This window comes from Clarias gariepinus, chromosome 1 (genome assembly GCF_024256425.1).
Source record: "Clarias gariepinus isolate MV-2021 ecotype Netherlands chromosome 1, CGAR_prim_01v2, whole genome shotgun sequence".
Taxonomy (NCBI): Eukaryota; Metazoa; Chordata; class Actinopteri; order Siluriformes; family Clariidae; genus Clarias; species Clarias gariepinus.
This window is the reverse complement of record NC_071100.1, coordinates 29924461-29937695: the sequence shown is the minus strand read 5'-3', so window position 1 is coordinate 29937695 and position 13235 is coordinate 29924461. Positions and strand designations below refer to the sequence as shown.

General features: G+C 43.2%; 1 protein-coding gene across 1 annotated transcript in view; it reads left to right on the top strand.

The window, feature by feature from the left end:
* The first annotated feature begins 1180 nt into the window (after positions 1-1180).
* Positions 1181-13235, top strand: part of rbpjb (recombination signal binding protein for immunoglobulin kappa J region b) — a 56640-nt gene continuing 44585 nt past the window's right edge. Inside the window, exon 1 of the mRNA XM_053495656.1 lies at positions 1181-1378. Coding sequence (XP_053351631.1) covers positions 1359-1378 — 20 coding nt within the window. The 5' untranslated portion in view covers positions 1181-1358. The remainder of the gene's footprint in view (positions 1379-13235) is intronic.

Sequence of the window (13235 nt, the reverse complement as noted above, 5' to 3'; positions counted from 1 at the left end):
ACACACAGATTTTGTCTCTTGCCCCATCACTACCTCTCTCTGCTCACGGCTTAAAAGTGATTTAATAATGACCCTCAGTTTCGCCTGTGTGCCTCTCACACAAAACAACTCCTTGCAATGGCTGTGTAAAAGTGGCTCCTTAATCTGCACAAATGTGAAGACACATTGAGACCAGAAATCCATAGAAACCATAGAAAACAAGAAATTAAACCATAAAACATTGACCTTTCACAAATCCAAAGCAAAGAATGAAGAAGCCTTTACAGACAATTTTAATAGAGTAAAAATATATAGAATTGTTTCCATGGTATTCAACACAATATTGATTTACACTAACAAACCTGCAATGACATTGTATCCTAATACATATACTTCAATATGGAGTTGGTCCCCCTTTTTGCTGAAGGAGTGTTCCTGTGGGAATTCGTACCTAGTCATTCTGTAGAGCATTTTTGAGCTCAGGCACTGATTTTGGACAAGAAAGCCTGGCTCGCCATCTCTATTCCAGTTCATCCCAAAGGTGCTTGATGGGGTTAAGGTCAAGGCTTTTATGTGGGCCAGTCAAGTTCTTCCATGCTGAACTCATCAAACCATGTCTTTATAGTCATGTTATAGTCATGTTATAGTCACGTTATAGTCTATTAGTAGCTTTGTGCAGTGGGACACAGTCATGTTGGAATAGAAAAGGGCCTTCCCCAAACTGTTACCACAAAGTTGGAAACTTAGCATTGTCCAAGATGTCGTAGTATGCTGAATCATTAGGATTGCCTTTCACTGGGGATAAGGGGCCTGATTTCAACACCTGAATTCAAGAAGTAACAGGTTTGTCCAAATAGTGTATGTAAGCAACTTGTATTAAAATGTTGTAGTTAATGACACTGTGTGAATGAGTTGATCATGATTATAAAACTGTCTTTTTATCATTATTATTATTATAACTTCTCACGAGTGATCACACTGAAGTGATTGTGGTGCCTCATTGTGCTAGCTTCACTTCCACAGCCTGGTGTAACCCAAACCACCCAGACAAGGCGCGCGGTGTGGCGGCTCTCGCGATAACTCGAGCTCGGGTCCACGCTGCTCTATTGTGAGAGTTTTCTAACTCTCGCGAGAAGTGAGAAGTTTCCCACGCCTGTTGTTGTGTTGCGTCTGCCCTTTTCTCTCTCTCTCTTTCTGTTCCTCCCCCTCTCCTCTCCTCCACCTCCTTCTCCTTCCTCCGTCCCACCTCGCCGCCCGCCCCTTTCTCTCTGTCTCCCTCGTCCCTTCATCTCCAGTCCGCTTGTGTTTGTCTCGGCGGCTGGTCGGTGTGGGAGAGCGGATCTCGCGAGTGTTGGAGTTTTGGTGAGAGTTTGTGGAAGATGGCGCCTGTTGTGACAGGGTAAGTCCGAGATTCAGTGCAGCCTGGTGCTCAGACCGGAGCCAAACTGTCTCATTAAGTAGCTTCATTTGAGACCGAACCACACGGCACACCTGAGCTGAGTCGTGTTTCGCACGGTTATTCCGTTTCATACTTTAAAACCGTTGGCTTTATAAAGCGCGTGCTTGTCTCCCTGTGTGGTGTGCGTGTTTTTTCTCCTCTGTCCCGTGTCTGTAGTGACTGTTGCTACCCTGTGCTCTATTATTATGGGCTGTATATTTGTATTGGACCAGCGCTGTAACCAGCTAACAGTTAGCCGTTAAAAAAAAGAAAGATGGTTTATAGTGGAAAACATAATTGTGTGGAACAGAAATATAGTGAATGAGTGTGAGGAGCTTTGTATTTTTTTTTAGGTAAAAAGGATTTCACCATCCTCTGTCTGTGTGTGTGTGTGTGTGCAGCTCGGGGGCTTTGTTTGTCTCGGCTCCGGTTGCGCCCTCGCCTCGGACTGGCGGTATTTTTTATATTTTTTTAGCTTTGTATGTGATGGTGGAAGTTACTTCTTCAATAGATATGCGTGTGTGAGGGAAACCTGGTGTGTGTGTGTGTGTGTGTGTGTGCGCGCACTCTCTCTCGGCTTGAGCGTTGTTTACCAAACAGCCCGCTGCTGCTGCTCCTCTCAGTGTGTGTGTGTGTGTGTGTGTGTGAGAGACTCGAGGTCGAGTGCAGCTGAGGACATTAAACAGCAACAAACCCCGAACCTAAAGCCTTCAATGTCTGTGTAATAACAGCCAATTATTATATCCAACACCGTTAAAGTCGCACAGTGTGTTGTGTACGAGGTTTGGAGATGAGATGCATCAGTTTCTTCTCCCAACTCTCACCACACATACACACACACACTTCATCATCATCCTCATATCATAACCTCTTTCCATTTATAGTCCTAGGACACAATTTGCACATTTCTTCCCTTATTACATTAAAGTCACATTAAGAAACCAGAATGAATTCCGTTTTGTGTTTACAGAAACATTCTCCACACTTCGTCTGCCTTTTCACCCCAGTATAACTTCTGCAGTGAACACTTTATACATCTATAATGCTCACGTTATTAAATAACATGCGCGCAGGTTTGGTTCCTGAATAACGTTTGAAACATCTGGAGCTGCAGATACGACCTACGATAAAATCTGTTCATCTGAAATAGTCAAATTTATCACTTAGTTTGAGGTTAAAAATAATATCACCCTGCTTAATTTGATTCAGATTTTGTAATAATAATAATAAAAAAATTTTATATTTGATGTGATGCTTGATGAAATGTTAATGTAATTTTTTTTATCTTTCTAGCTGTAGATCATCTGCTCTCACTTTTTTTGAGCCAGCCAACGTTATACAGCATATAAAGTGTTATCCCTTGTTTACTACCGATATATAGACAGATGAGTCATATTTCATATTATTTTATATCATATGTATAAAGAAGATGAATTAAAGCACATACTGTACTTTACATCTATAATCATCATCTTATGCATTTTTTTAAGTACAGATACGTTATAGCACTATTTGGTATTTTAGTGCATCCCATAAGACTGTAAGTTATTTGGGGATGGAAGAAGCCGAGATCACGTCACATTTAATGCATCAGACGTAAAGTCTCTCTTTATTTTCTGCACAGCATTCGTTTAAATAAGCTCTTTGCTTCCCTTTATAATCCTTTAGGCAGCTCAGTAGGTGACCGACTCTCTCTCTCTCTCTCTCTCTCTCTCTCTCTCTGTGTAAAGCAGTATAGAGGGGGCCAGCACTACGGGGGCTTTCCAGCACAGCAGACCTGAACTGCCTCTGTTTGCTCAGAGAAGCCAGCAACTGGCTAAACGGCCACCTGTCTGTCTGATTTTATCCACCGAGGCCTGTCTCTGAACACGAGTAAAAGGCGAAGGGTCATATAAGGATTTTTTTTTCCTTTTTGAAAGCCGGTGGGGTGAAGACATAAGTGTAATTAAAGGCCCATAAGGAGGTTTATTAGCATGAGACAGGATATTGATGTGTAAACGGTTGGAGATGTGGGTGTTCGGCTGCCCATTGAGGCGATTTTTTTTTTCCACTCTTTTTTTGTGTTGGGGTTTTTTTGTGTTTGTGTTAATATAACCGAGGGGTCGGTTCTTCCACCTGTTCCCCTGGTTGCGAAAGCTCAGGGGAGACGAAGTGTGCCACAATAGTGACTCTTTTGTTGTTGTTGTTTTGTTTTAGGAGGGGGAGGGGTTAGTTTGAGGAAGGGGTGGGGGGGCAATGTTGTGGGGATGGTTTTGTGTAATATTGTATGAACAGTTTCTGTCTACATCGCCGTGCTGGTTTGTGGTTTTGTTCAGCTGTTTTATAACACACATGTTTGTTATAATGATATCCAACGTGGGTTTATTCTTTGAGCTGTGTTAAGCATTAGTGCAAGTGTTCCTGTTCTGTGGAAAGAGTTCTTGGTGATCTTTTGTCATAGCCCTAGACACCTATTGTGTAATTCGATATTTACACAATAGTGAAAGTTGATCCGTTTTGGAGAGTAATCTCCGCATCATGCACAATCCTGAAAGTGTTAATTACCTGTTCCAGCACGACGTGGCCCGAGGGAATGGGATTTGACTTAACGATTTGATTTGATTTAACATGCTCGTCTTTGTAGTTATTTTTGTTTCCAGGGTGTGCTGTTCGCTGCAAGTTTATCCCTTCTGTAGCGTGTTTATGTGCATGCGTTGTGTAGATAAGGTGAGGTGTGTTTAAAAGAGAATTGCTCCCAAGGGACCTCTATCTTTCCTTTTTAAGGGTGAAAGTTTGACTCAGAGAGACCCAGAAAGAAACTGAAACTGGCAAAAAGAGAGACAGAAAAGGACACGGGGTGAGACAGACGGATAGACAGACAGACAGACAGAGAGAGAGAGAGAGAGAGATGCAGAAAAGAAGGTAATTAAGTAATTCAATTTTTTTTTTGCTGTCTTTGTAACAGTTAAACAGTTTGTATGTGAGTGACAGAGTGAAGGCAGGCCTAAGTGTGACCTTTACCCTCCCCCATCTACCTTGTTACCTGAGAATAGGTAAGTGATGTAAGGTTAGAGGATCAGAGACAAATTTGTTTTTCACTTTGTTTGACATGTCACTTTGTTTGGCCACTTTGTTTGTCAGCAGTGACAAAGTTGTTGATGTTAGAGGGGGGGGAAAGGAAACCGTGTAATAAAGCTGTTAGTTGCATCAGCTACGTCTCGTTTCAGTTCAACGGAAGCCACGCTGCGTGTACAGGCAGAGTTCATAAGAGGCTTTGAAAACTTCTTAGTTAGTCTTAATATGAGAATTTGAAAAGGAAAGTCTTCAGTCATCAGGTCAGGGACGATTTGAAATACAGGATGTAAGGAGCATGCCTTGCGGTCGTATAGCTTGGCCTCTTGCTGTACGACCGTCATGCTTTTTTTCTTCTTCTCTCCTCTTGTGTATTCACGCAGGACCTCTAGCGCTCACAGCTGTGATGATGGACGTTTGCGCGTCCAATTCAACTGTGAGAAACGTGTCCAGCTACTGCTGCCGGTGTCTGATTGATTCGCTTCTCGGCGTATTGATGTTCGACTGACGTCTGCGTGAAGTAGCCAATGTCCGTGCCAAATCCGAGGCCTCGGTTCGCCACGCCAAGCAAGACGAGGCGCTGTGTTTACTTGGGCGAGCTTGGTATGTTTGGAATAGCGTTAGCTTTATCGTAGAGGATCAAAATGTATTTATCGAAGGCAGCCAAAAGCAGACTCAAGACCAGGAAAGTGCAGTTTTATGAAACACCGGGGCGACTGGACAGAAATCCCAGTTCCTCCAATGTGTTTGCTTTGGCTCCGATTGCGGATAAGAAGAAGAAAAAAAAATACACACACACACACACACTTTGGAGAAGAGCGCTGTTTACAGTGCCTTTTTACTTTTTGAGTTTCCTGATGCTCTCTTCAGCCTGTTGGTTAGGTTTACAGCCCGGCGAAGGGAACAACTTTACTTTCTTCGTCGTCAGCAGTTCTAGGCTTTTAACCATCCAGGATGTTTCATTCAAAAAACATGAAGTGATTTCCCTCAATCTGATTTACTTTTTAAAAAAAATTTTCTGCCTTACTTTCATCTGTCAATGATTTTTAGACATTAGGAACATTAGGCTTTTTACACTGTTTTATATAAACATCGTAATCAAATCCCTTCTCATCAGATCAGAAATTGGTGTTTTGGATTACTGACAGTTCGCTCATTAGACGAGCGCGGGCGTACGCGAGGGCCTCCCAAGCGGAGCGCGCTATGACTGAGACAGAGTGCAGAGCGGAGACATGCTCATTGTGTGATTGTGTGGGACAGCAAACATCTCTCACTGATGAGTTGTTTGTGTTGGCTGGAGACGAAGGCCTCGGCGCCGCGGCGTGACTGAGCGACGGCGGACGCTCCCTGGCGCTGGAGGACGCAACGGGGTTTTCTTCTGCAGATCTGTTTATACGAGTTTGCCTAGTAACTGGAAACAGTGACATTTACTTAAGCGCCGTGACAGACGGGCGCAGGGAGAAGCTAAGCTCTAGTGGCACATCGCGTAGGACGCTAGTTACACTAGCGGACATAACAACCGCCACATGTTCCAGCTTTCGTTTCGATCCGTGCGGCCGATGAACCGTCACTGAAGTGCGTTCATATTCACCATAAATACGTAACTTATTGAACTTGATGTGAAGTTTGGAATGTTTTTGTGAATACTGTATTTCGTTCTCGCGAACAAATCTCCATCCAGACCTCGCATTGCTCTCCCGCAGGTATTAGAGAAATAAATATTCAAGTAGCAGCGCGGTGTCAGGAAGAGTTTAACATGGTTGATCATCTCCTCAGAGGCTTTATACACCGAGGTCTGGGTGACCTGCTTTCTTTCTGGCTTTCACGGTTCATGGTCATAATAAAAAAGGACATCTCTCTCTCTCTCTCTCTCTCTCCCTGTTTACAAACCTTCACGACGATCTCTTTTTTTTCTTATCAGTTTTTAAACATTTTTTTTAGTTTATTGTTCCAGTTTCTTAAAAGGTCACCACAACTTTAAAATCAGGTGACGTCTTAAAAAAAAGTTTTTTTTTAAACCTGAGTCTGTTGAAGAGGCCCGAAAACCCTTTTACAGTCAGGAACCTAATCAATTGTTCCTGGGCGTTGTACAAATCAATCATGCATAATAGGGGCTGGGAATCGCTGGTCACCACCCGTTACGATATCATCACTATTAACAAAATGAGTGAGGCCTCCGAGTGGTGTAGTGGTAAAGTGCTCGCCCTGTCATCTGGAGATCGTGAGTTCAAATGATGCTGTAACCCCTCACAGCCGGAGGTCTAGGGAGAGCTGATTGGCCGAGCTCTCTCAGAGGGGAGGGATGAGAGGTACTCAGTCCTCCCACACTAATCACGGCTCTACAGCCAATCGGAGGCGTCTGTGAGGTCACACAAGCGGAAGGCTGCGGATAGTGCTGTCCTCCGAGTGTGTTATGCCGCCACCAACGGTGCTTGAATGAGCAGTTCGAAAAGATGCGGTCGGCTGGCGTCATGTGGTTCAGAGGAAAACACGTGATGGTCTTCGATAGTAGTAGAAACTCTGATGATTCATCGAGTTAAATGCTCAAAAAGACTGGCGTTAGTGTGTGTAATGAGTCGGTTTTGAGAAGGCAGATCGAAGGCTTTTAACACGTGCGATTTCTGATAACGTGATGCAATAAGATGCGTTTCTGTTGCGCCATGCAAAAGCTTCAGATTAAAGATTTAATATCTTGGTTGGTTCAGTTCTATATGTCATTAAAAGTGCAAGGCAAAGTGGTTCATCTTACAGTAAAGCATTTCGTCTCCTGAAATATAACAGAAGACAAACATATTTTCTTTAGCACCTATGAGGTCACGCCAGACTTTCTGTCTTTTCTGATAAATCCCGCCTTCTGCTGTACAAAAGTCAGTCTTGTCTGTGAGTGGTTCGTTGCTTTACTGTGTATGAAATGACAAATAATGTCCTGAGTCAGAGACTCAGCGGATAAGAGTAAAGAAAGGTGTAAAGACAGACGGGAGAGTTTTGTTGGTATGGAATTTACAGATCACGACTGCAAGCAAAATTTCCCACACGTTATGTTACATTAGGTGGTGTGAACACGTGCAGAAAGAGCGACTGTTTACTTTTTTTTTTTTAGCTATAAAACTGATTATAAAAGATTCACGCTAATTTATTTCCGATCAGGCCGGATCTGGTCAGATTGAGGTGTTTACGCAATGGTTTTATTCCGATTATTTCAGGATATTCGTCTCAGTCTAAATTCACCTAATGTGTCTATAATCTTATTGTTTCCTGACAACACTTCTGATTTTCACTTGTATTATAAGTATTTTTTTTTCCCCCTTCCCAGTAGAGCTGTGAATTAAAACGAAGAAATGAGCGTGGTTTGGGTCTGATATTGGGGAAGAGATCTGGGTTATGTTGCGTCATGTGTTCAGGCAGTAGGCTGAGCTAGCCATGAAGTAGGAAAGGGAGTTTCTGTAAGAAGCATCAAAGAGAGCTGGGACTCTCCCCTCGCGGCGTCCCTCGTCATCTTAGAACTCTGAACCGAGAGCGAGGCACAGATAAAGACGATGAAGGAACTGCAGAGAGAGAGCGCGCATGTTTTTGTTGTCGCCTCGTTTACCGCAGCATGTAGTAAAGCAGATGGCGAATGAGGATGCGACACAGACAGTGTATCACTAACACCTCCTGTCTCTCACTTCTACCCTCCCCTCCGCTTCGTCTCTACTGGCCTAAAGGTCAGGGGAGACTTATTTTAAAATTCTTCTTCTTCGCCACTAAGAAACTGATTTATGGGATTTAAATTTCATGGTATTCTACATAGAGGCTGTGGAATAGTAATTTAAGCGTGTGTGTAAGGGAGAGGAAGAAGTGTTGTTATTAGTCGTGATTTGATGCTGTAGCAAATCTGAGCAGGTGCACCCGGTCACGGACCTCGCCGCACCCTTTTTTTTTATCTCTAGTTTGCATAACTCAACTTTTTGCCGTCCACACGAGTGTATAATTCTCCTCCACACTGAATACTGCAGTGTGTCAAGATTCAGAACGAACATGCTAAGTGAAAAGCGCTGTCTCAGCTGTTATACGATAAGGCCAAATAAGTGGGAGAGGAATAAACATGAAAGCAGTACACCATAAAAAGCCAAATAATAAAAGAAACCACAATAAAATGTGACTAATAAAACTGTACGATAACTCGGAAATTTTGGCCGCCGAAAAAGGTTTTTTGGGAAGGAAATGAACTGCTGAAAGCGATGACTAGAAAGTGGCCCAGTTCTCCTTTTTTTGTGATTTAATACAAAACATTACACTTCAGAATAACAAATCAGCCTGCGGATTAGACATGGCGGCCAAAGCGCTGCTTCTTTTGCTGTCTTGCATTGATTCCAGATATTCGGCAGGAACGCCCGAGACTGAGATTGTGCCGCACGATCGGCCTGCTTTTAATAACCATGGAAAAATAATATAAAACGCTGATACGGCATCACGTGTCAGGGCTTCTTGGAAACACAGCATCCAATCTGGCAACCCAGAACTGGGACACAAGTCACCACTGATCTGTGGGTCACGTTTTCACACAATTGATAGTAATAACCAAAATCAACTAAGAGTGCGAGAGTGCGCGTGCGAGAGTGTGTATGTGTGTGTGAGAGAGTGTGTATGTGTGTATGTGTGTGTGAGAGAGAGAGTGAGTGTGTGTAAGAGAGTATGTTTTTTTTTTTTTTCTTCTGTTAATCCTTTTGTATTTTTTTGTTTCTCGAATGTTAACTAGAGAAAAAAATCAGTAATTATGCTTAAATAATGTGATGTTGTAAACATTGGTGTTTTTTCTTCTTTTTCTTTTTTCTTCAAACTATTGCCTGAGTCACAGTGTTTTGCACGTGTCGGTCAGCTCCACTGAACCCAGGAAAAGCTTAATGTGTACAGGACGTCCTAAAAGTCGACCGGAAATGATTTAAAAGTAGAAATTAGAGCCAATGCTGAAACCCACGGGTCTCTGACTTCATGGCACTTGAGTGTAAACTCTTAATACAGGTACGTCGGGCATTCTTTTGTGTATCAGCACAGATTACTGTTGATGTAAGGAGATATCGTTCGCCTTTGGTGCAGTGGATTGACTTTAAATTACCCCAAAGAAAAAGTCGAGAGGTGCTGGATCTGGTTTGTGATTTTCTGCTGTTGTTCGATTTGAAGCCTTCTTGGGTCTAAAAAGAAAAATAAGTTCATATAAGGGAAAGTGCGAATGCGTCCAGGAGATTGGGTCAGACTGTATACACTGTGTAGCTCTACAGAAAGCTTCACATCCTGTAGGAGAAAAAGTAGTGTGTTATGTGTGTGTGTGTTATTTTTTTTTTTTTTATTGTAGCACAAGGCAAACTAGTGAAAAGGCTGCCAGACACCGAAAGGAATGTTTCCTTTTTCGTCTAGAACAGCCTGAGCGTGAACACATTTAGGTGTGTGCGTGCGTGCGTGTGTGCGCGTGCGTGCCCGTGTGTGTGCGCGTGTGTGTGTCTACGCGTGTGTGTGCCCGTGTATGTTCGCGTGTGTGTGTGTGCGCGCATGTACATGTGTGTGCATGCATGATTGTTTCAGGCGAGCAGCCAACAGCAAAACGGCTCTCCAGAAAGACCCATATGGAACATTGTGCGCGCTGCTTGATGTTGGAAGTGGTGCGAGTGTGTGAGAGCGAGAGTTTTCTTTGCCTCTTCCCTGTCATTAAAATGTCCTCTTGACAACGAGGAGCCGGTGCTGTGGGCTCGACCATATGCGCCTAGCCCGAGGCGACCCGGCGTGACCGAGCCAGAGCAGAACCAGGCATGCCGAGCCTCGCTTCTCCCGATGCGCTCCACCCTCGTGTCATTAGTCAGGGTTTTTAAAGGCAGAAATTAGTGCCTGATCTCAGTAATCCCGTTGCTCCTCAAAACAGGGCACTTTATGCCTCCTGCTCGCTTGAGGGTGTGGTACGGTATGGAAATGGAGGCAGCTAGAGAAATCAGCCCGAAAGTTCAGTACGCTTGCTTGATAAAATGGTTTGATTGCCGTGATATGATGATTCTGTGCTGTTGAGTCTTCTTTAGAGACAGGAAGACAGTGAGGACACACTGAAGTGCTTGACTGGTTGAAACAACTGCTAGCATCTAAGTTACACCACACACCCCTGACAAACAAACCTAAACAAACTTTTCAAACAGTATCTTAACAAACTGTAGAAATATGGAGAACGGCAACTTTTTTTTTTTTTTTTTTTAATCTGTTACTCATTTCTGCTTTCTCAGGCACATACTGACTAACCAAGCTTTTATAAAGTATAAATAAACAATATCACACAGGAGCGAGTGCTCTGCTGCTGGATTTAGCGCGGCTGCAATGCGGTTGTAGGTGTCACAGCCGCGCTATATCCAGCACATCTACACGACATCGAGTGTGATATTGCTTTGGTACAACAGTTCCACAAACAGCATTTATTATTAACAAATTAGGATTTGTTTTATTTATTTATTTATAAGTATATAAGTATAGTATACTTTATATAAGTAGTGCCCTTGTTTAGAGCTTGCACAGTGATTTAGAATACAGCTTTTACAGAATTTACAGGAGATAAAGTGGTGTTTGAGATGCCGTAAAGTTATCAAATGTGTTTTCTGGCCCAAAGTGTTTTTGGCAGGCAGCTGCTCTCTCCTCAGTACTGCCGGCCGTACAAACCTACACTCATCCATGACACTGACTGATTAACACACAGATAAACACCTGGGATTCAAAATGAAGCATATAGTTAAATATCCCAGTGCTGTTACTGTCTATTATTGTCAGTACTACTAGTGGAATGCATGTTGTGCGGTAGTGGAGCGGTAGGCAGCTAAGCTAAACCTGGCTCAGTTAGGATGCCAAAATCTTGACGTTCTAAACATGTGACTGTAATTTACAACAAGGAATTACGATTCCGCAACAAATGTCTTTTTGCACCTGCGTGTAAAGGGGAAAACCCGTCCAACCTAATGAAACATTTGGGGACCAATGTTGGGGGACGTTAAAGTAACTAATTACATTACAAAATTACTGTCATTATAAAGTATTCATGTAACATTACAGCATTACTTTCTGATAAAAAACAAAACAAAACTACAAGGCCTGTGGGCGGGGCTTATAGGGTGACTTTTATACGCACACACACACACTAACGGAATTACTGCTGTCTGGCTCACAGATTACATAAATTGTCTAAAAAACGGTTTACATTTTTAAAAGTATAACTAAATAACTAAGTACTTAAATGGCGGACCTAACGCGTTAAATCACTCGTTACATCAAAAAAGTAACTCAAGTAATCTTGGTTACACCCAACACTGCTGAGGACACATGGGAAATTGAAAGCAGAGGGATGCACTGTGTTTGCAGACATTATCTAACTGTGTGTGTGTGTGTCTGGCCCCGGTCGGACCTAGCAAGTCAGGAATGGTGTGGTATTTTGCTCGATCAGGCAAATGTCAGGTGGTCATGTTTCTGCTAAAGAATTGCTGAAATTTGAAGCTGGTTTTAATTAAGCAGCATCGGTTTTAATTCAGAATCACTCTAGTTATGACGGCGGTTTTGGATGATCTGATTTGTTCTTCCGTGACGTTCAGCCGCAAAGACGAGCCGTAGTCGAGCCGTGTTCCTAGAGTGGCTGATGGCACAAAGTGACCCGGGCTTTAAAATCATCAAAAAACAAACGAGGCGAGTCTGTCCTTAAAAGCCCTTTCCACATGAGCGTGTCCTGAGCCCGGGAAAAAAGAATACGCCGCATTTTGGCTTAGACACCCGGTGCGGGGAAGAAGTAGTTCACCCTAATTGTGCCTCGAGTTCCTTTACTCGCTCGTACATCTTCCACATCCTCGCTCTCGGAGATCGTCTCTCTCTTGTGCTCTACGGATTCCTCCGGAGGAAGTCGAACAGGGGCACGCTGGAAAGCACGGCTCACCCTTTAGCACTGACGCGTTGGCTCCGTCAGCGCGTTGGCACGGTGTCGTGGTGCTTGCACGCACCAACGAGTCTCTTTCCTGCAGGGATTCACCACATGAGATATGTGGAGTTGGTCCAGTGTACTGTTTGGATTATTGAATAATAAGAGAACTTAATAGGACACAGTTTTGTTAGAATAATTCAGTGACTTCATGAGTGTCTTGGCTTTTGCTTTGCCAGCTGTCATGTAGTGTCCAAGTGTTGGTTTTGCTGGATCATCAGACCGTCTTTAAATTTCAAAAGCAGGATTTAAAAATTATTAGGACCTTGAACAAATAAAAAAAATACAGATAAAAAGTAATATTTTGAGCTGAACACCCTTTACAGCAACGTTCTACTTGAACCGAGTCTCCAATGTTGGAGAGACACGTGTATCGCAGGATCCTGGTCTGCTCCTCCATGCAGAATCTCATTCATATTCCAGAAGACCTGAGAGCTGATCATTATGACACGCCGTGACCGACCTGAGCCTACTCCCAAGTTTGAAGCAGAAACTTTCCCGGTAACGCAGTTGATCTTCAAAGAGTCCCATAACCACCACAAAGCATTGCTAAGCCATCTCGAGATTTGTTTAGTGGCTCTAAGGTGCTTTTTCCTACGTGCGGTCTCCTTTTATGTGACGGAAAGCTGTCGATGCTGTTCACGACCTAAAACGTTTGATTGTAGACCCATCTCGCCCTGACGCACAACGTCAATTAGAGTCCTGATCACGCTCAGTGAAGTTCAGATGTCATGTTTCTCCATGGAAGAGCTTCTTAAGTTAGTGGTATTTAAAGGATGAAACTGAAAAACTATAGTTGTA